The sequence below is a fragment of the Barbus barbus genome (genome assembly GCF_936440315.1).
Source record: "Barbus barbus genome assembly, chromosome: 1".
NCBI classification, from domain to species: Eukaryota; Metazoa; Chordata; class Actinopteri; order Cypriniformes; family Cyprinidae; genus Barbus; species Barbus barbus.
This window is the reverse complement of record NC_136729.1, coordinates 36,367,381-36,390,761: the sequence shown is the minus strand read 5'-3', so window position 1 is coordinate 36,390,761 and position 23,381 is coordinate 36,367,381. Positions and strand designations below refer to the sequence as shown.

The window sequence follows — 23,381 nt, the reverse complement described above, 5'->3', positions numbered from 1 at the left end:
AGGAAACAATTTTTTTTCGCTAGCAATGGTTTACTTACCTACTTATGGCATTAAAACATGCTATAAATCCATTACATTCAATCTCTCCTTACCGCAGAACCTGTGTGGACCATATGTTTTTCTCATCTTTGCTTTTCTCCTCGTCTTCTTTCTGGTCTTCACGTTCTTCCGAGTTCCTGAAACGCGAGGCAAAACTTTTGACCAGATCTCAGCCACCTTCCACAGTCATCCACAAAACATGATGGACATGGATCAGGGGAAGTACAGTACAGAACTGGACTACCTAGGTTCTGATGGAACTGAAAACTGAGGCTCGAGAGCAAGAGAGATGGTGAAAGGGGGGCCAGAATGACCACAACTGACCATTCTTGAGGCTAGGAGAGAAAATTGGGATGGATACCAAAAACAAAACATTACTCAGAAGAGAGTAAGGCATTTGGTATCCCACACTTTAAAATGCTCATAGGTTTTCATGCGTCACAAAGCCAGTTATGCTTTTGCACACAACTATAGTAGACGTATAGACTATGCTTTTAATTTCTTCCATTATTAAAGGATTAGTTACCGTGTCAAATGCTTTCAAAGGATAAAATGCTTTTTGTTTAAACTAAGCTGAAACTTGGATATCATACATCATTTATGCATTACATAACTAGTTATTTTAAAACCAATTTTCTTACAAATCAGTTTTGAATACAGTATCAAACCTATAAACATGCACATTTTTATTCACTTGAATTGTTTGTGTAGAACCCAACTGAATAACAAAAAAAAAAAAAATGGTGTGAGTGGGGGAAAAAAAAAAAAAAAAAAAAAAAAAAAAACACTATACTCCTTGTGTTGAATTCGGTTGTGCAATATGCCTCATTTTAAAGTGTGAGAGTCAAGTGTAATTGACATTTAACTTGTATGATTGAATAAAACATGCTTTTGTTCTGACTTTGAAAAACTGGTCAACATTTTTTGTACGATTGTTAAATGAGATTTGGTACGAGCATGCAAGGATTAATGGACACAAACTTTGCTACTTTTACATTGAGATGTAAATAAAAAAAATGAGGAGGAGTCAGAAGGCTTTGCAAATATTTTATTTACTTCACTGGCATTGCACATAATCCACACAACAGAAAAGAACATACCAATACCAAAAGAAAAGAAAAAGGGACAATTTTAAACCAGTCTGTATTTTGATTGGATGCATAATTTCCCTTTTTATCTAGTTACAAGAAAGAAGAGTATGTGCAGGGCTCATCACACTGGATGGCGTTTCCTCTCACTGATGAACTTAAAGTAGCCAAACTGGTCAAGTTCTCTCTACTGCTCATTGCCCATAGTACAGAACAAAACTACAAAGGGGGAAAATTGCAAATATAATGGGCTTTCAGAGCAGGTTTCTCTTTGTTTTCTTAATTTTAAATGGCTAAAGATGCAATCAACCCAACCCTCCCTTCCCCACCAGCCCCTTCCTTTCCATCCATCCTTCTCTTTCTCTCTCCCTGACAGATAAATGATCCAGACCTCAAGTAGTGAATCAAGTTGGGGGAGGGACAAGGACGTAGAAGTGAGTGGTAAGTTGTTTGCACATTGGTTGGATGTTTGACGAGACAAGCAAGGTCCTACCCCCAAACTAACCCAACCGGGAACCTATGCAGCAACACAGGAAGAGCAAAACAGAAGATATGAAAAAGAGAAAAACAAAATTAGAGGCAAAAAGGTAAGAAAGTGGTAGATTTTTTAGACTACCACAAAACATTTAGTGGTAGTCTAAATGTTTAACCAACAGTTATGGTTAAACATTTAGACATGGGATGATTTTACATTTAACAGTTCAAAAACTAAAAGTACATGCTCAATTGCCTTTGCCAACTGAAACTAAAATTAATTTTCTGCAGCTCCTTTTTAAAATGGCATCACTTAAAGGAGATAATTAACGCAAAATGAAGATTTGCTATTAGTTTACCTACCCCAAGGCTATCAAAGATGTAGGTGACTTTTTCCTTAAGTCATTTGAGACAAAAAAAATAAAAATACCCGTGGCTGCTGACAATATAGAAAGGTCTTAATGCAAACGATCGTTCTGTGCAATAACAATATATGTGCAATATTGGAGTCCAAACTGTTTCCCCAGTTCAATGTACTGTTGGAGTAACCGGAAAGCTGAATCAGTTGGCAAAAACTGGCATTACAGGATCATGTTCGCCGATATAGTGGCTCATTTAAAGTCAGAGTGACTGTCGGCTATGTCCAAAAGGATTTTTGATTGAATAACTTTTAGATCTGTGCTGGCTGTTTTGGATGGTTTGGTTTAAGTGATCTGGTTCATCCAGTTCACTCAAAAGAACGATTTGCTTGAAAACGGGACATTTCTCCAGATCATTTTCCAGAGCCTGTGTAGTACAGGTAATGTTGCAAGTGTTTCTTGCACAGACCGCTGATTTTGCTTTATAAGACCACAATATAATTGTCATGGAGGCACGTATTCTTTGTGTTAACCAACATGTTTTTTGTTTTGTTTTTTTCACTCTCAAAGTGACAGTAGCCATTCAGTTGCATTTTATGAATCACCAATTACCATAGTTTCAGCTAAAAAATCTTGTTAGTTAGAGCTAAAAAGTTAGATCTTGGATGACCTGAAGATGAGAAAACTAACTGCAAATTTTAATTTTTGGGTGCAAAATCCAAAATTAAGCTTTTCAGAAATTAGTTTCTCATGCATTTCAGCAGCAGTTTGAAAGCTAAAACCATTTACCACCTTCAAAACATCACTTTAGCTCAGGAAGTCTCACCTCTCGCCGGGCGGGGTGGGGGGAGGGGGTGGGGGTGTCACATGATTCCTTCCAAGTCACAGAAATCATTCTGAGGGATTGGAAGCTGTGGGGGGAGGTGACTACACAGGGAGAAACCGTTGTTAGTGCACATGGATTAGTTGTCAATTGTCATATGACAAATGCCAAGAAACAACATATGGCCAAAATGCACTTTGGGGAAAAATAAAAAAATAAATAAAAAAAATAAATAAATAGCTCACATCAGTTTTAAGGGATTGTTTTGGAGAAGCTTCAGAAGAGGATTTGACGTTAGCAGGCTTGGAGGCCTGAGCCGGGGACTCAGATTTTTCAGGTTCATCTCCATCCTAAACATTGACAAAGACATTTATACAACCTCTTTAAATAATTTTGGGACAGAGCTATTAGGCTATTACATAAGTTTTTTGTTTTTTTTCCCCCCCAAAGTCAAATATTTCACATCTGAGAAATTGATTATCTGTCCAGCTAAACAGAAAATAGCCCTGTTGCAGAACAGTGGCACCTAATGATAATTTCACTTTAAACGGTAAAAAAAAAAAAAAAAAAAAAAAGTGTTAATTATAGGACCAAAATCCTCCGCATGTAATAACCTAGAACACTGTCTAACACCTAGGTTCCTAACTGATGACGAAGAATTGACAGAGCAGCCATCAAGTGTTAGTCAGTGTTCTAGGTTATTACATGCGGAGGATTTGTCGTATAATTAACACCTGTTTTTTATTTTTTTATTTTTTTACACCATTTAAAGTGAAATTATCATTAGGTGCCACAGTTCTGCAACAGGGCTATTTTCTGTTTAGCAATTAACGTGTTCATGACCTCAAGGTTAGATTATTGTAATGCTCCAATAGTGGTTGCTCTGCGCACAAACTCCAGATGGTCTAAAATGAAGCAAGAACTATGACCATATTAGCCCGGTTCTGTCAACACTGCACTGGCTCCCCTATTGAACATTGTATACATTTTAAAATCTTGCTAAATACTTCTAAAGCCCTGAATGGTTTAGCACCTTAGTATTTGAGCGAGCTCTTATTGCATTATAGTCCTTCACAACCACCGAGATCAAAACTCCAGCCATTTGATAGTAACTAGAATATCAAAATCCTTTTCTTATTTAGCTCCCAAACTCTGGAACAATCTGCCTATACTGTTCGGGAGGCAGACACTGTCAGTTTAAATCTAGATTAAAAACTCATCTCTTATCCAGTCCATATCCAGATGGTGGATCAGCACCTAAAGATGACCTCGACAGCCCTGAATGTCAGCAGAGACCAGGACAACTAGATGAGCCCCTGAGACAGATCCCCTCCAAAGACCCCTTCACCTAGACGGCCATCAGGACAAGACAACAGGAACCAGAAGAACCAGTGACTATTGCAGCCTAGAATTAAACTGCTGGTTTTGTTTGGCCAGAGGAGTACGGCACACCATTTCAACACACCATTTCTCGGTTTAATACTCTAAAACAGCTTTGACACAATCTGCACTGTAAAGAGCGCTATATAAATAATGTTGACTTGACGTCATCTAAAAACAGCTTATATTGAAGCCAATCTGCCAAAACAGGTTTTGGAATGTGTCACTTTATAACGTAATAGTGTGGCTAAACACTGCCTCTGCAGAAGATGAACTCCTTCTACGTCACTGCATATTTAGCCCCACCCACCGATTCAAGCACATAGTAGGTAAATGACGAGTGGCAAACGCAGTTCTACGCAGAAACCAAACAAACTTTAAAGTTAACTATTTTTAATGAAGTGCCAGACCAAGTCAGTAAAAACTTGGTCATTTGTTTTTCATTTTACTGCAGATTAATTTACATACAAGGCACAATTTGACACAGGATTTTCAGAAAGATTGAAACTAATAGACGATATGCCAACTATATTAGATGTAGCACCACACAAGTGAGTGTAACCGTTTTCACTACGTGATCACTATTGCTTTGGTCATTTGTTTTTCATTTTACTGCAGATTAATTTACATACAAGGCACAATTTGACACAGGATTTTCAGAAAGATTGAAACTAATAGACGATATGCCAACTATATTAGATGTAGCACCACACAAGTGAGTGTAACCGTTTTCACTACGTGATCACTATTGCTTTGTACATAGCAAATTATCTGTAATAACAGACAGTATTTATGGGTAGTTGACAAATAGGCTGTAAAAAAATAAAAAAATAAAAAATAAACTTTTGTAAAGTACCTTTTTTGAAAAAGAAATGCATATTTATGTTGTGTGAAGTCTAATCTTTGAGAAAATATAAAGGGTCACTAACTTAGTCAATTCTTTCACTGCTTTAATATACACTCACCTAAAGGATTATTAGGAACACCTGTTCAATTTCTCATTAATGCAATTATCTAATCAACCAATCACATGGCAGTTGCTTCAATGCATTTAGGGGTGTGGTCCTGGTCAAGACAATCTCCTGAACTCCAAACTGAATGTCAGAATGGGAAAGAAAGGTGATTTAAGCAATTTTGAGCGTGGCATGGTTGTTGGTGCCAGACGGGTCGGTCTGAGTATTTCACAATCTGCTCAGTTACTGGGATTTTCACGCACAACCATTTCTAGGGTTTACAAAGAATGGTGTGAAAAGGGAAAAACAAATACATATAGCATGAGAAATACCCTCTTAATACATATAGCATGAGAAATTTCTTATTTTTTATGCACTTATTTTCATATAGTGCCATTTATTTAATATGAAATTATAATTAACACAATAATTTGACAACAAGACAAACTTTGCCGTCATCTTTTAAAAAATAATACCATTTTAAGGGGAGTGATATTTGTATGGTGTGAAGATGTCCTCTGGTGTGACAAAAAAAATAAAAAAACACATTTGTTTTATCATCTCAAAATATCTTAAACTTTTTTTTTTTTTTTTTTTAAATCTGCCGTTGGCAGACTAACCAACGGCAGTCTAGTATCAGTTGCACGGGGAGCGGAACTCGGACATCTTTAGATTTCAGCGCCATAGAGAAACATGCGAAGGCTCGCATCGGTTTTATGGGGTTTATGCTTCCAAAAAAAAAAAAAAACACTAGGAAAAGGAAAAACTATGTGCCTGGGGTACTTGTAATACTGATTCCAGGTATCCTGAGACGATGGGCAATAATTAATTTTATTAGATTTCCTAAATCCAAACAAAACAGAGCAAAATGTCCTTAAGTATTCAACCCCAATACAAATGAAGACAAAAATGTTCATTTTCTGGTTGTCATACACTAAGTTACAATTTTCATCTGCTCAAGCAGAATGTTAATGTTATCTTGTGCTTCAAGGTATCTCTGGCTAAAACAAGCTAACATTAAAGTTAGTAACGTACAAACCTAAATAACGGACTGTTCTCACGTCTTGTAACGTTATAGTGCAAGTTAGGTCAAAAACACAAACGAAGGTCTACATTTCAGTGCCTCTCCATATTAAACTGGTTAAATGTACATTAATTTAATCATACTCTGTGATACATGAACTGTGTTGATCCTGCATGTTTTCATCCGCGATCGTGATGACTGACCGTAATATGAAACTTCTCCCGCTTACATTGTGATCTGAAATGCTTTTTAATGAGACCTTGTGCTCTGGTGTGACAATACAGACGTCACACCAGAGGACAGAGGACGTTATCTGTCACACCAAAGGATGTTTCAGCCTTTTTATGCCAATTAATGACCTTGCTATTCCAAGCTAACCTGTCATTAGCGGTAAGCAAGAGACATTTGCATAATTTTCCATGATTATGTGGTTTAATATGCAGTAGTGGTTCGAAAAAAGTTAGTTAAATACTTGAACAATTCTGAGACAAAAATTGACCACGTGCACGTCATGGGCTTGACGGGGCTTCAGTAACACAATCATGAATTGGGTCCTTCAACTAATTAAAGTTTTCTCTGGAATTGGCCGATTTAAGGTGTCACACAATAGTACATGGTTTTCAGAGACAAAATGTATCAAAGTTCCTATGCTTTCAGAAATCTATGAATGAAAAAATATTGCCATTTACTAAAATAGACACTTGTACAATTATACTGGAGGTATTTATTAACATTTTTACGTTTATATTTTCCATTTATAAGTTGTAACTTATTGAACCATGCTTGAGACAGTCACACAATAGGACAATTGAGATTTCGCTCAAAAAAAACAAAACACGAATAACACTGCAGCTTTTATAACGACAGGTCCATGTAGGACAAAGAAATAGGTTTAACCATTTACTGCACTTTAAAGGGGTCATATGATGCGATTTCTTGTTTTCCTTTTCTTTAGTGTGTCATGTAGCTGTTTGTGCATGTATAAGATCTGCTGAGTTACAAAGCTCCAAGTCTCCCACAAAACTCATAAAAAAAAAAAAAAACTCATTAAAACACGGCCCCACGTCTATGTCACAATGTGGAAATATTTGCTTAATGCAGCCCAAATGTTCACGCAAAGGCGTTGTTTCAGTAACTGCAGTAGTGTTGATGCAGCAGTGTCAGGGAGACGCTGTATGTTTCTACGAGAAATCAAAAGCACTTTTTTTTGCCTTCCAAAAGTAGGTACAATTAAGAATCATTGGTTAAGATTGTTTTACAACAGAACAGAACAACCCAAATGGTCGAATGTGCGCAACGCATTTTATGGACGACAGTTTCGTGAACCTAGGAGACTACAAAGCTGGCTGTGCACAAAGGCCATTTCTAAAAAACAAAAAAAAAAAAAAAAAACAATGGGTCAATTCTGACTTTGCTATGACGATCTGGCGCTTCTGAATCAACGACTAAGTACGTTTTGTTATTACTTTAAGTATTTGCCATTGACTGTTCAAATACAGAGTTTTGTGCAGCATAGAGTAACGCGTCGTGTGTGTGTGTGTGGGGGGGAACAGGCAGGATCACATCACAGCGGAGTGCAGCCCATCAGAAATCATAGCACGTCAGCCGTCTTAACCGCAGCTTGTGTACTGCAAATACACACGAGCATCATCTCTGTGTCGGTCACGCGACTCTGTTCCCCTTTCATGCTTGAACTGATGGTAACATTAACAACATTATTAACTGTCTTTATATTTACTTTGAAAGCTGAAGCTCGCGATTATAGTATGGGGCATTACATTTCCGTCGTGCGCTTGTGGTGTTCGGCCTATCACAATGCACTGGGTCAGCTGGCCAATCAGAGCACACTTTGTCAGAAGGAGAGGCTTTGTAGAAAACGATGCGTTTGAGAGAGGCGGGGCATAGAGGACCTACAATGTACAATATTTGAAAAATAATGTGTTTTTTGAACATTAAAGCATGTCAACATATTCTGTTACATCAAATAATGATCTTTAAAATAGCATCTTACGATCCCTTTAAATAACTATTATATTAATTTTTATCTTGTGGAACAGTGAAAATGCCATGTCATGTTAACAACCCTTATCGTTTTTAACTTGAATCACATCAGTGTCCATTTTTGAAGGATGTAGACTGTCAAACAGACACAACTGTAAGCCAATCATTCCAGTGGGTGTTTACTTCGGAGTCTACATTCTGCCACGCCTATTCAAACAGAGAGTTCCGATGAGGGGGGGTCAAAACAGGATAGAAAATAGCCCATTACGAAAATAGCCAATTATGTCTTTTGATGTAAAAATCTTGATAACATAAGTGGACCTCAGAGAACAGTATGAAAAAAAAAAAAATGCCAGTTCATGACCCCTTTTTAAAGTCAGGCAGCAAAGACAAAGCTAATGGTTTCAATTTCAGCAGCTTTACTTCACTGCGTTTTTCTAGAAAATCACTCACTTTAGAGGCACCAGATTCAGATTTCTTCTGTCTGCGCCGACTAAACTGTCTGCGGGGTTTCCAAGGCTGCCCTTCAGTCTGCTCCCTATTGATCTGGCTCTCTTTAGGGGTCGATTCTTGCTCTTCTGTGGGGACTACTGTCTGTTGAGCCTCTCCAGGGTGTGGACGAGGACGCAACGGCCTGGATATTCAAGAAAAGAGACTTTGTTTACATAAAATGCATTAAATCTGCACAGGGTACGTGCATGTTTAAGGTAATGAAATGTTAGACATCATGCCAAAGGAAAAAAAAAGAAAAAGGATTGCATTCTGTTTCCAGTCTTAATCTGGTCCAAATATGCAAATGAGGGTATGAACCTTCGAAATCGAGGTCTGAACCTGCGTGGTGCCGGCCTCTGCTGGGCAACATCTACTTCCTTGTTCTTCTCTCCTGCTTCTCCCTAGAGCAGAGACAAGAAAACTGCTCACTGACAAGCTGTGTGCACTTTTTTAAAGTCTTAAAGAGAAAGTTTGCCCAAAGTTAAAATTGTCATCTTCGTTAATCTTTCGGAAACAAATTAAGATATTTTTTATGAAATCCGAGAGCTTTCTGACCCTCCATAGACAGCAAGGATACTATCACGATCAAGGCACAGAAACGTAGTAAAGACATCGGTAAAACGGTCCACGTAATATCAGTGGTTCAACTAATTTTACGAAGCTACAAGAACATTTTTGTGCATATAGAAAACAAAAATAATAACTTTATTCAATAATAATTCTCCTCTGCGTCACCCTACCCCCATTTTGGAGAGCATCGCTGTGCATACGCGTGCTCTCCTCTGAACATTAATGCACAGCGCATGTGTGTTTTACATCAGCAGCACCACAGGCATGCATTGTATATGTGCAGGAAAAGTACGCATATGCGTCGTGACTAGGGGTGTGCGATTTTGTTAAAAAATTCTCTATTTTCTGGGATTTTATCGATAAGACGATATTTTGCTGAGAGTATTATTGTGCTGATATCTTACTCCCAAAGTGTTTGATATTCTTCAATTCTGATAGAAATTAATCTTTTTCAGTCAGTTTAAACTGATTTTTACTTTTTAAATGGGCATTTTTACCTTTATAAAGCCATTTTTTTTCTTAAAGGGTGCATTATTTTTTGAGTCAGATTCTTACATTTAATCAGTGAATTAGAATAGTAAAACATTTGGGCTTTTACCAAGCAAATGAAATCAGTATCAACAAAATTCATCTTTCCAATGCAAAGGAAAGAGAAGCTGCATCTGAAGTGGCAGATGCCTTTAAACACCGTTTAATGTAGGGCATGAGTGTATTTAACCTGCAGTTTCAAATGCATAAATAATGTTTTGATATATTAAACAAAAGGTTATATTGATATATCAAATTATTTAAATAAAAAAAGATACTTAAAATGTGAAATTAAAACCGCCAGTAGGTGGCAGCAAGTCACTGTTAATAAGGGAGTCATTGCGATTGAACAGAATCATAAACCACTGATTCATTCAGGAATGAAACACCCTCATGTTGCTCAAAGACACAAAACAGATTTGTGGCTGCGTTTGGAATAATTTTTGTAGGCAAAATAGTACAAAAACAGGCAATGTGTTGTCTAAAATGTAAGTCTCTTAACTTGTTTATTGAACTGATAAAAAAAAAAAGAAACGTTTGTAATCATGGTACTTTTTGGAGAGAAAAAAAACGGCACTCTTCATGGGAAATTAACTACATGAAGTGTACATACATACATTTTCTGCCTGCATGTCTTGAATTTGTAATCATTCTAAATGTATTTTAATAGACTGAAAGAACGCACTCCAAATGCACACATGCACTAATCTAGCCTTCACGTAATGTATGCATGCACTCTGTAGGTGCGTTTTGAATGGTTTTTGCAAAATACTCGATAATGTCAAAATCACACATCGTTAAAACAACAATTACGATATATCGTCTGCGATAATGTCGCACACACCTAGTCATGATACTCTCCAAAATAGCGCTAGGGAGACGCAAAAGAGAAGAATTGTTGAATAAAGTTATTTGTTTTCTTAATGCACAAAAAGTGTTCTCGTAGCTTCATAAAAATTACGGTTGAAACACTGTCACAAGGATTGTTTTAAGAATGTCCTTACTACATTTCTGTGCCTTGATCATGGTAGTACCCTTGCGGTCTATGGAGGGTCAGAGAGCTCTCAGATTTCATCAAAATTATCTTAATTTGTGTTCCAAAGATGAACAAACGCCTTACAGATTTGGAACGACATGAAGGCGAGTAATTAATGACAGATTTTTAATTTTTGGATGAACTATCCCTTTAATATCATACTCAATATTGACAGCTTTCGTTCTCCGTTTACGAACAACGTTTCAAAAATACTTCTATTAATCTAAGGCATACTAGACCTTCGGTTAAAAACAATTTAAATGACCTCACCTCGCCTTGTGGCTGAACAGGTCTTCTGCTTGGACGCTGGCGCCGAGGACGTGGCTGAGGGGCTTCTTTCTCTTCACTGCCCTCTCCCTCAGATATGGGCCCTGCTGCAGCTTTCTCCTCTCCTTCAGCAGGCTGTGCATCACGGGGGTAAAATCGCCTACGAAATCTTCGTTTATTGGGGGCGTATCGACTGCCTTTGACAGGTATACCCCCTGGACCAGTCACATTTGCTGCCTCTGAGCCCTGAAACAAAGACTTGGTTTTAGAGGCTATATAAGTTATAAAACTCACAATATTCCCCAACACTCTTGATTCATCCAGATACCACTTACTTTAGCTGCTTCGACAACGTCAAACTCCACAACCTCACCATCCCCCACACTTCTGAGGAACTTTCTTGGGTTATTCTTTTTTATTGCAGTCTGCACAAAAGGAAGAGGCACATCCTTAGCATAACATCAATTTTCAACAATGGTGGGTGAGTTAAATTGCAAGTCAAACCAATTTAAAAAAAAATAACTGTAAAGGTGATAGGTGATCAATAGGTTTTAATTTTTCTAATGCCATTTTAACTTACTATGGAAGAATGTCATGTATATACGCTGCATTTACCAGCCGAGTCAAACATTTGCTCAAGACGACACTAGTTGCATTACTCCATAACCTTAAATTTAAAAAGAGTTGCTATTTTTAAATTTTAAATGGTCTAAATGAAATGTTGCAATGCGTTTATAAAGCAAACGTGTTACCTGATGAACGAACACATCTTCTTTAGTATCATTTCTGTGAAACAAAAAGCATTAAATACAATTTAATAAATATTTTAACATTTTCTGAAAACATGGTTTTATTAAATAATGATTTTATTTATAATTATTTAAATGCTTGCTTAGCAATATGATCTCTCTCTCACACACACACACACAAACATACACAGATGTCCAGAAGCCTGAGATCACTTTGAAAATCTGGGCTTTCTTCATTTAAACATGTAAATGATTTTAGAATTTTAAATTTCAGACAGTGTTTTAATATGATCAAATTTGTTAGACTGTAATGCAAATGGATGTTTATTTAAATGGGGGGGGGGGGGGCGTTTGGACTCCTCAGTATCCATCAGACTGTCTCTCTGTACATAATTAGTCAGGTGAGCAGTCATTTCAATAATTCATTATTAACATACCTATTGATGAAGCCATATCCATTGCGCACATTGAACCATTTCACAGTTCCCTGCACACCTATCGCTGCAATATAAGGAAAATAGTATAATTACCATCTAGAGAAGTTCTGACAGGATTCGTATGCTCAAGCAAAGCCCGAGGAACCACCTCATTTGAACACTGTGGGTCATGATCAGCTACAAACTTTGAGCGCCTTCAACCACTTTAGCCACTCAAGCGCAGGTCACAACTTGATCCAAGACATAATGGTTCTAATCGCGATTTTGGCCCGATAGGAAGAGATTTTCTTATTATTATGCGCTCCAACGGGTAAATATGGGCAATTACAAATAGCTCATAATGTAATTTTAACGACATGCAGCACACCTGCAGTTAAATCCCTCCCACAAAGCACATGGTGTCAGCGCGCAGAAATGTGGGTCACCAATGCAGTCTCACTGTGTAAACAGCCAAACGCTGCCCTGCTATGGACAACTTTAGATCCTACCAGATATTTTAATTTCTCTATATTCTGTAATTACAGAAACAGAATATTAAATCCCAATAAGAGACAATCAGACTGCCCAGTGAGAAGTTAGTTATAAATGGTAAAATAAGTCCCACATAGGATGATGGTAGCCGTGGTTTCTAAAAAGCATAGATCTACAGCTTTCTCGATACAACATGTAAAGTCGCACGTGGAGGGAGTGAATTTATTTCTGTCCGCCATAAAAATGAAACCATTTTCTGAAAGACGATACTGTCGAAAAAAGATCAGAATTAAAAAACAGCTAATCAATACAAACTGCAATTTTGTCAGTAAAGCCTGTCATTCACGTTTCACCCCACATACATGACGTGTTCATTACTATGATCTGCAGCATGTCTTAAATAAACGTATTATTGTCGCTGAAGCCCTACCGATAACTTTTCTGTCGGGCTGAGGTTGCTCAGATGCCTCTGTGTCGCTCATCTTCTCTCTCTGGATTTAACCCCCTCGCTCCAACGCTCCAAACTTTTAGTTGTGTGTCCACCTCAAACTTTTTATCCCGATTCCCTGTCAGGAAGGATCGACTCAGCCTCGATTTAATTGGTGTTCAAGCGACCAATCCGCGAGTTCCATTTTCATTCTCGCGTGATCAATTGGGTGTCAGTGCAATGTCTCGCGCGAAAACCAACAACTTCTTTACAGTTCATGACTTTTAAAGATATGAAATTTGATAAAACGTCGCTAATGTTTTCTATATGATTATGTTGTTCATTGTAATGTCATAATCTATCTATCTATCTATCTATCTATCTATCTATCTATCTATCTATCTATCTATCTATCTATCTATCTATCTATCTATCTATCTCTAGTAGATATTTATAGGCTAGATGCCTGTTTTATAGCAGTAATATTTCCTTACAGTGATAGGCCTATGCAATGCATCAGACTTTTTCCTCTGTAGAGGATATCAGGTGTTGTCAATGGAAAATGAGACAAAGCACAAATAAGTAAGCTTGGTGATTTGATGGAATAGTTTAATATCGTTGTGCTTGTGCCACCCACCTCTCTTCGTCGCACAACCCGTTCTACACATAGGTCACCAGATTCAGATTTCACTTGACTATATTTAACCACATGATTAGACAAGACTGTAGGTGCTATGCATTTGGTCGTGTTATTCCCACACCTTTATTTGACAAATGTCACTTTTTCACTACTTTTTCTGTAAATATGATTTTCACCTCTGAAATTATGAAACCGTGTTTGCAACCATGTTAAAAGATATGCAATGTCTGATTTTATATTATTTTTACTAAACAGTACAGAATTTCTCTACATGTCTAATGTATATTGGGCCCTTTGAGATGAATATTGCATTTGCTGAGGTGGTAGTTCAATGTGCATAATGCTATGAATAATCCCAGTATGTTATGTCTGAGCTGACAAGATATGTTCGCATGATGAACGAGAGCAATCCCAACTGAAATCACACCCAGACATACGATATTTTAACTATTTAGTAAACAAAAGATATGTAAATGTACAACCTGAATTCTGGAAATGTTGGGACGTTTTTTAAATTTGAATAAAATAAAAACTAAAAGAATTTCAAATCACATGAGCCAATATTTTATTTACAATAGAACATAGATAACATAACAAATGTTTAAAATGAGAAGTGTTACAATTTTATGCACAAAATGAGCTCATTTCTAATTTGATGCCTGCTACAAGTCTCAAAGTAATTGGGACAGGGGCATGTTTACCATGGTGTAGCATCTCCTCTTCTTTTCAAAACAGTTTAAAGACATCCGGGCATCGAGGTTATGAGGAGTTTTGGTGGTGGAATTTGGTCCCATTCTTGCCTAATATATGTTTCCAGCTGCTGAAGAGTTTGCGGTCGTCTTTGACATATTTTTCGTTTAATGATGCACCAAATGTTCTCTATAGGTGAAAGATCTGGACTGCAGGCAGGCCAATTCAGCACCCGAACTCTTCTACTCTGAAGCCATGCTGTTGTAATAGCTGCTGTCTGTGGTTTTGCATTGTCCTGCTGAAATACACAAGGCCTTCCCTGAAATAGACGTCGACTGGAGAGGAGCATATGTTGCTCTAAATCCTTTATATACCTTTCAGCATTCATAGTGCCTTCCAAAACATGCAAGCTGCCCATACCGTATAGACTTCTGCACCCCCATACCATCTGAGATGCTGGCTTTTGAACCGAACGCTGATAACACGCTGGAAGGTCTCCCTTCTCTTTAGCCCAGAGGACACGGCATCCATGATTTTCAACAAGAATTTCAAATTTGGACTCGTCTGACCATAGAACACTTTTCCACTTTGAAACAGTCCATTTTAAATGAGCCTTTGCCCACAGGACACGACGGCGCTTCTGGACATTATTCACATATGGCTTCTTTTTTGCATGACAGAGCTTTAGTTGGCATCTGCAGATGGCACGGTGGATTGTGTTTACCAACAGTGTTTTCTGGAAGTATTCCTGGGCCCATTTAGTAATGTCAATGACAGAATCATACCGATGAGTGATGAAGTGTTGTCTGAGGGCCCGAAGACCACAGGCATCCAACAAAGGTCTTTGCCCTTGCCCCTCACGGACAGAGAATTCTCCAGTTTCTCAGAATCTTTTGATGATGTTATGCACTGTAGATGATGAGATTTGCAAAGTCTTTGCAATTTGACGATGAGGAACATTGTTTTTAAAGTATTCCACAATATTTTTACGCACTCTTTCACAGATTGGAGAGCCTCTACCCATCTTTACTTCTAAGAGACTCTGCCTCTCTAGGGCCCCTGTCAGTTAAATGTGACCCAATTCCGTTTTTTTGCTCATATGTGACACAGATCGGATCTGTTCTATGACAGTGTAAACAGGAAAAAAATGCATGCATTCTGATATAGCAAGATCGTATTCAGGCCTCATTCATATGTGGAAATAATAAATTGGATATGTGCCAATGCAACTGTCATGTAAGCAGGCAGATCGGATTTTCTGAGGCATCGCATTCTATACGTCATCAAAACTTGACAATTTGTTACCTCTCCACGGTTTAAGGACGTTATATGGGACCCATGCTGGCAAAATGAGTGTAAATGCACAATGGCTATTTTGAGCTACAGGCAAAAAAAATAATTTTTTTTGAAAATTGTTGATTTTAGTCGAATTTGAGGTTTTCACAAACATTTTAATTAAGCCCTCGTTTAGCGATCCCAATGCTCCAAATAATAATTTAACATCTAAAAGGATCTTTAATTGTATATTTTCTGAGAGGATTACTTTTTCTCCGCTCGCTTCTGTGCTGACTGACATCTGAAGAGTGCGCATAACGGCGCGCAATCCCGATAAATACACAGAATTACAGTATTTCAGTATTACCGCAAACATAATATGTACTGTCTTAAGTAAACGCTTGGGGAACTGATGGGGAAAAACATCTGATGTGTAACTTTATATGATTTGTGCATTACAGTAGGTCGTCTGTCTCAATGTTATCTATCAATAAAAGAAAAGAGGGATCACTCGTAGCACTTCATTGAACTGCTTTTGTAGTTTTAATAATGAATTTATTTGTAATGAACACACTGAAGGGATTTTTACATTTGATCATTTGTTTTTCATAGGATATATGAATGCTTTTGTTTAGATGTAAAATGATAAAGGTAATGCATTATTTGTTTCTTTCTAGGCTACTGTTTTTTTTTGTTTTGTTTTGCATCTGTTCTTATTTATAATAGGAAAGATAAAATAAAATAAAAAACAGCTATATTGTGATTATTAATATAGTAGCCTAATTATTAATAAGAAAAGAACTAGAGGAAAACTTTAATCTTTCTCATAATCAACCTTGCTGACGCACGTGTGGAGGCGCTAAATGACAACAACGCATGCGGGATGTTTCAAATGGTATGGCAAGTGTAAACACATGAATCAGATATGGATCACAATAGCAGGCATCAAATTTGAAATGAGCTCATTTAGTGGATAAAAATGTAAAATTTCTCCATTTAAACATTTGTTATGTTCTCCATGTTCTATTGTGAATAAAATATTGGCTCATGTGATTTGAAAGTATATTAGTTTTCATTTTATTCAAATTTAAAAATTGTACCAACATTTCCGGAATTCGGGTTGTAAAAATATACAAAATAGCTACAAAAGAAATTCACACTACTGACTGATTATTCCAGCTAGACACGAAGCGCACTTTTCACTTCGAAAGTGTTGCCACATCGCAAAAGAGAAACAAACATCCTGATCTTACCTCTCACTCACTAGTATAGGCAAAAGTAATAAGTGCATAATAGGAAACAAGAAATAATAAGAAAATATTGCGATTAATAATGAAATTATGTAGCCTAGATTGTGACTCGGAAAGCAAACAAATATTTGACCACTGAGAGACTGGTTTTACTTTATTGCGAAGTGTCTGTGTATTCTGACTTTATTTTCCTTTCTTTCTTTCTTTTTTTTTTTTTGCAAGAAACATTTAAATATCAATTATTTAATTATTTAATATCAGAGTAAATGTTTTTGCCAGTGCTGTAGTGATGGCCCCTCTTGTCTACTTTATAAACAAGCCCTGGCAGTGTCCTGCACCATTTAGATTAATAGGCTATGGATGCTAACAGATGTTTTTCTTTAGGTATTACACCTCCTTTCAGATTAAAGAGGAAATAAATTATGGTATTAAGTAATGACAGAGATATTTGACAGCTGAGATTAGAGGTCAGACATACTTTATTATTATATGATCACCAAGCATCTGCAAGCACACACACACACACACACACACGCACAAATCAATCAATAAAAAAAATAATAATAAAAAAAATAAAGCAACCAGTGACTGCCTGTATTTATAAAACAATTAATGACGACAACAATACTAATAATAATAAATATACAGTCATGGCCAAAAATATCGGCAGCCTTGCAATTCTGTCAGAAAATGCAACACTTCTCTCAGACAATTGTTCCAATTGCAAATGTTTTGGTATTCACATGCTTATTGTTTTGTTTGCACTGCAACAACACACACACACACACACACACACACAGAGAAGAAAAGTCAAACTTAAAATTAAATTTCACACAGAACTCAAAAATGGATTGGAAAAAATTATTAGCACCTTGCTAAAATTGTAAGAAATAATTGCTTTTCAAACATGTGATGCTCCTGTAATTTGTATTTTTAAGTAACAGGTGTGGGCAATATAGTAATCACCAGTGTTGGGGAAAGTTACTTTTAAAAGTAATGCATTACAATATTGTGTTACTTCCTAAAAAAGAAACTAATTATGTTACTTTGTATGGAAAGTTATGCGTTACATTACTTTTGCGTTACTTTTGCGCTACTTTTTAAATATTAATACAAGAAGTTCTAATTCACTGAGCATGGAGAAAAGAAAGACGTGTAAAGAGTTGTCTGAGGATTTGAGAGAAAAAATTGTGGAAAAACATGGACAATCTCAAGGCTACAAGTCCATCTCCAGAGATCTTAATGTTCCTGTGTCCACTGTGCGCAATATCATCAAGAGGTTTACAGCCCATGGCACTGTAGCTAACCTCCCTGGACGTGGACGGAAGAGCAAAATTAATGAAAAATTACAACAAAGGATTGTTCGAATGGTAGATAAAGAACCCAGATTAACTTCCAAACAAATTCAAGCTGATCTGCAGACACAGGGTACAACAGTGTCAGCTCGCACTATCTGTCGCCGTCTGAATGAAAAGGGACGCTATGGTAGGAGACTCAGGAGGACACCACTGCTGACACAAAGGCATAAAAAAGCAAGACTGGCGTTTGCCAAAACTTATGTGACAAAACCACAATCCTTCTGGGAGAATGTACAGTGGACAGATGAGACAAAAGTATAGCTTTTTGGTAAAGGACATCATGGCACTGTTTACAGAAAAAGAAATGAGGGCTTCAAAGAAAATAACACAGTTCCTACAGTCAAACATGGTGGAGGTTCAAAGATGTTTTGGGGTTGCTTTGCTGCTTCTGGCACTGGATGCCTTGACTGTGTGAACGGTATCATGAAATCTGATGATTACCAAAGAATTTTGGGGCGCAACGTAGTGGCCAGTGTCAGAAAGCTGCGTCTCCACCAGAGGTCATGGGTCTTCAGCAGGACAATGACCCGAAACACACTTCAAAAAGCACTTAGAAATGGTTACAAACAAAGCGCTGGAGAGTTCTGAAATGGCCAGCAATGAGTCCAGATCTGAATCCCATAGAATACCTGTGGAGAGATCTCAAAAGAAGCAGTTGGGAGAAGGCATCCTTCAAATCTGAATGACCTGGAGCAGTTTGCAAAAGAAGAGTGGTCCAAAATTCCAGTAGAGAGGTGTAAGAAACTCATTCATGTTACAGGAAGTGATTGATTTCAGTAATTTTTTTCCAAAGGGGGTGCTACCAAATATTAAGTTAATAATTTTGTCCTGTGCAGTTTTTGGTTTCTGTGTGGATTTGTATCAGATTGGACTTTTCTTCTCTGTTTTGTGTGTGTGTGTGTGTGTGTGTGTGTGTGTGTGTGTGTGTGTGTGTGTGTGTTGTTTCCATACAAAAAAATAAATAAATAAAAATAAAAAATAAACCTGTGATTACCAAAACATTTGCATCTGCAACAATTTTATGAGAGAATCGCAAGCAGCGATCATCAGTAAAGTGTATTCTGAGATCTGAGGTCTTATATCACTGTATTAATTATATCACTGTATTAGTTATATCACTGAGGCGCGTCGTTGGGGAATCCTGGAGTGTGACGTATGAGGAGAACCCCAGTATTACAGCACAGCGTCACACAAGCCATGATACAAAGTTACAGAAACTAAGCAACCGAAGTAAAGAATAAAAAAATAATCAAAACTTCTACCTAGCGCTTGCTCCATTTCTGCAAATCAGTTTTTGTAAATTAATTACTTGATCCACATATGGCCTTCATCAACAGCCGCTTGCGCCACTTGCTGGTGAGCAGCCGACATCAGCTGGAGATCAGGCATCTGTGCTCTACTGCTATTCCCGCGGGTCCCGGATGTGCACTGCTGAATTTTCTGCCGAATTTTAACCACTGAATTTGTGGCAGCGAATTTGGAAAGTGAAATAAAATGCCTGTCGAATATTATACACCGTATTTTTAAACAGATTGAATATTTTGGAAGTGAATTCTGGAAGGTGAATATGAATTATTGAATTTTTAATGATCAAAATGTGTGTGAAATATTTTGAATCGAAATATTCACAGCTTAAATAAACAACTATGTTAAATTTCAGGACCTAAAAATGTAAGCCCTGGAAATACAAGGCATTAAAATGCAAGCACTGTTAATTGCAATCCATCTTTTTTCGATTTGTGGAATTCAGCATGCTTTATGTTTCAAAAACTATTGTCATTCTTCTGCTTCCACAGACAGGGAAAATTTCAAATAATGTGGCATGAAAATTCAAACGCAGCATCAGAAAGCGACATTACATCGCGGCGCGATGCAACAAAATACAACAGAACTTATGATCTATAATTTTTTTTTTTTTTTTTTAACTTTATTGAACAGTGTAAACTTTACAACCATAAATGGCCTGGTACAAAATGATAATGAGACAACAGACAAGCATCATAATATAAAGGAGAGAAATAAAAAAAAATACTAGGGGTTTGCAGCAAATTTGAGATTTTCTACTAAATTACAGAAATTTACAGCATTCTTCTTCTTCATTCGTTTCAGCGACAAAAAATAATGACACAGTTCCTTGTGAAATACATAGAAATTAGGAAGAATTTTCAAGAATCAGTTCTTATTAATATAAAATATTCTTATAAAATATTTCAAAACTCATCTGTTTAACTGTGCATTTGAATGAGCACTGTGCTATATGTCCGAACTGACTGCAATTAATTTTATGTATAATCATTTTCTTTAAATTTATTTTAAATCAATTTCTATACCGTTTTAAAATTCCTTGTTTTTATTCTTTTTATTCCCATGTTTTTATTGATTTTTAATGTCTATTTCATTTTCTTTTATGTAAAGCACTTTGAATTACCACTGTGTATGAAACGTGCTATATAAATAAACTTGCCTTGCCTTATGCAAAAAAAAATTCCCAAGGATAATAATTGTGTTAATTGCTAAATCATGTATTTCATTTTTCAAAAATAAACCAAATAATAAATTTTCCTTTGTTAAAACATGTAAATCTTCAAATTTAGGAAATAACCAGTAATGCAAATCTTCCCAAAAAGCACAGGCAAATTTACAATCATAAAAAAGATGTTCCGTAGTTTCAATTTGATCATCACAAAAGGAACAGTTGTTAATATCAAGGCCAAATCGACATCTCAAAAATTCTCTAGAAGGATATACTCCATTAAGAATTTTAAAATGGACTTCCTTTGGCATTGGTGCAACTGGAAATTTCAAATATTTTGTTCTTAAAATTTTAACTTCACCCTGAGAGAAATATTGGAATACTACATTTTTATTTAAAGAAAATGGATATAGTTCATTAACAAAAACATTCCGAATTACAGTATTGGATAAATTTATGTTAGAATAAATAATAATAATAATAGAAATTATAATAATAATAATAGAAACTCCATTCACCAAAAGCTGAGGAAGACAAAGTGTTACATTATTTTGAGATAAATTACAAGACATCTGAATTATAGATTGTGGGATAGCTTAGATGATGTTATCATATTGTTTTCTGTCAAATAAATTAAATTTGGAACTAAAAGTTTCAAAAGACATTACTCCGGTATTATCTAATATTTGCAAAACAGACCATATTCCTTTCTCCCACCAGTTTTTGTAGAATAAAGATTTGTTCCTAAATACAACATATCTTTCTATAAAGGGTCATAATTGCATCTAAGGAAAAAATGGATGGACCTCCTAATTTCATAAATATTTGACTGGGGATATGAAACCAAAAACTATTTTCATTTTTCAAAAATGATTTTAGCCAATTTATTTTAATTGTACCATTAATACATTCAACGTCAAGGGCTTTTAGTCCTCCTTCTTCATATTCTTTGACCATCATTCCTTTTCTAATGTAGTGTGTTTTTCTTTTGATATAATTAAAGTTAGCTTGGTTTATAGCTTTTATTGCATTTTTAGGAAAAGAGGGTAAATGAGTCTAGAAATGCATTCCATTTTTGTAAGACAAATTCTGCCAATAATAGAAATATCTCTTTGAGACCACAAGTTTAAATAGGACTTACACTTATCTAAAGTATTCCAAATATTGAGATTATTAAGCGAAGTATTATCCTTTGTAATGTGCACCTAGGTATTTAATAGTGTCTTTAACAGGAATATTGCAAACAGTTGACAGAGGGAAGTTATGAATCGGTAGTAATTCACATTTTTTAAGATTTAATTTTAATCCAGATGCCCTTGAGAAAAACTCTATGGTTTGGATAATTTTGGGAACTTGGTCAATGTTTTTCATGAATATGGTTGTGCCATCTGCCAATTGGCTGATGACTAACTGTTTGTCAAATACGGTCAATTTTTCAAAATCAGAATTTTTTTATAAGAATGGAAAGCATTTCTGCTGCAGAAATAAAGAGCAGGGGAGAGATGGGGCAACCTTGTTTGATTCCTTTGTCAATTGAGAATCTTGGAGACATGCCATGTGGTAATATAACTGTGCTGTTCGTGTCTTTATAAATTAATTTAACTAGATTAACAAAATTTTCTCCAAAACCAAATATTTCTAAAGTACGAAACATAAATTTGTGTTCAATCATGTCAAAGGCTTTAAAAAAGTCTAGAAATAAAATGAAACCATCTTCAATTAAATAATTACAATCCATTAAGTCAAGCACAAGTCTTATATTATTGTGAATTGAGCTGCCTTTTATAAAACCTGACTGTGTCTCTGAAATTATCTGTGAAACTCCGGTTTTTAACCTGTTAGCATAAATATGGGTTAAGATTTTATAGTCATTATTAAGCAGGGTTATGGGTCTGAGATTTTCTATTAATTTAGAATATTTTTCAGGTTTGGGGATGAGAGTGATGATTCCTTGCTTCATAGTAGTTGGAAGAATATGGGATTCAGATATTTCTTTCAACATATGAAAAACAATGTCTTTAATATATTTCCAAAAATGCCTATAGAAGTTACTCGTTAATCCATCTGAACCAGGCGATTTGTCTAATGATAAACAGTTCACTGCTTTTTCCACTTCCTCCATACTAATATCTGCATCACAAATATTTTTAAAACTCTCATCTGTTGGGATCCAATCCTTAATGTGATCAAAGAAAGCATCAGCATCTGTATGTGAATAAGAGGAGGAGTATAAATTACTGTAGAAACAATAAATTTCCTTAGAAATTATTCCAGGATCTGTATGTTCTTGATCATTAATTAGTAAAACTTTAATACCGTTACGTTCTTGTCTCTTTTTTTCCAGTCTACAAAAATATGCTGAACTCCTTTCCCCCTCCTCTATCCACTTTGCTCTCGATCTTATATATGCTCCTTTGGCTTTATCCACATAAATGTTGTCTAATGAGGATTGAAGAAGAAGTAGTTTTTGTTTGTCATTTTCACTTAAAAAGGATTTAATACAAATACCATTTATTTCTTTGATAATTTCCAATTCTTTTTTTTTTTACTATTCCTGCTTAACAATTTACCATAAGA

General features: G+C 36.1%; 2 protein-coding genes across 3 annotated transcripts in view; one reads left to right on the top strand and one right to left on the bottom strand.

Annotated features, from left to right (window-relative positions):
* The window catches only part of LOC306857754 (solute carrier family 2, facilitated glucose transporter member 4-like), a 68,626-nt gene extending 67,866 nt beyond the window's left edge, over positions 1 to 760 (top strand). The window contains exon 10 of the mRNA XM_079397883.1: positions 98 to 760. Within this exon, the coding sequence (XP_079254009.1) occupies positions 98 to 310 (213 nt within the window). The 3' untranslated portion in view covers positions 311 to 760. The remainder of the gene's footprint in view (positions 1 to 97) is intronic.
* LOC306857822 (Y-box-binding protein 2-A-like) lies at positions 93 to 13,277 on the bottom strand. 2 transcript variants are annotated; one of them, XM_079398013.1, is made up of 10 exons: positions 13,122 to 13,277; positions 12,221 to 12,284; positions 11,787 to 11,820; positions 11,370 to 11,459; positions 11,038 to 11,280; positions 8,952 to 9,034; positions 8,595 to 8,775; positions 3,029 to 3,133; positions 2,787 to 2,887; positions 1,073 to 1,644 (listed from the first exon to the last, which is right to left on the bottom strand). In XM_079398013.1, the coding sequence occupies exons 1-9, from the start codon at positions 13,171 to 13,173 to the stop codon at positions 2,852 to 2,854; spliced, it is 888 nt and encodes a 295-aa protein (XP_079254139.1). In that variant the 5' UTR covers positions 13,174 to 13,277; the 3' UTR covers positions 1,073 to 1,644; positions 2,787 to 2,851. The 2 variants fall into 2 exon arrangements, with proteins under 2 accessions (XP_079254140.1, XP_079254139.1); XM_079398014.1 differs by lacking the exons at positions 1,073 to 1,644; positions 2,787 to 2,887; positions 3,029 to 3,133 and adding an exon at positions 93 to 176.
* Between the last annotated feature and the right edge of the window lie 10,104 nt (positions 13,278 to 23,381).

What these genes read in the sequence shown, in the direction of transcription:
- LOC306857822 (XM_079398013.1), bottom strand. Translation starts at nt 13,173, where the DNA reads ATGAGCGACACAGAGGCATCTGAGCAACCTCAGCCCGACAGAAAAGTT. An exon ending in ACGTTGTCGAAGCAGCTAAA is followed by an intron (nt 11,281 to 11,369) that starts GTAAGTGGTATC and finishes TCTTTGTTTCAG; the next exon opens with GGCTCAGAGGCAGCAAATGT. An exon ending in CTGTTCAGCCACAAGGCGAG is followed by an intron (nt 9,035 to 11,037) that starts GTGAGGTCATTT and finishes TCTCTGCTCTAG; the next exon opens with GGAGAAGCAGGAGAGAAGAA.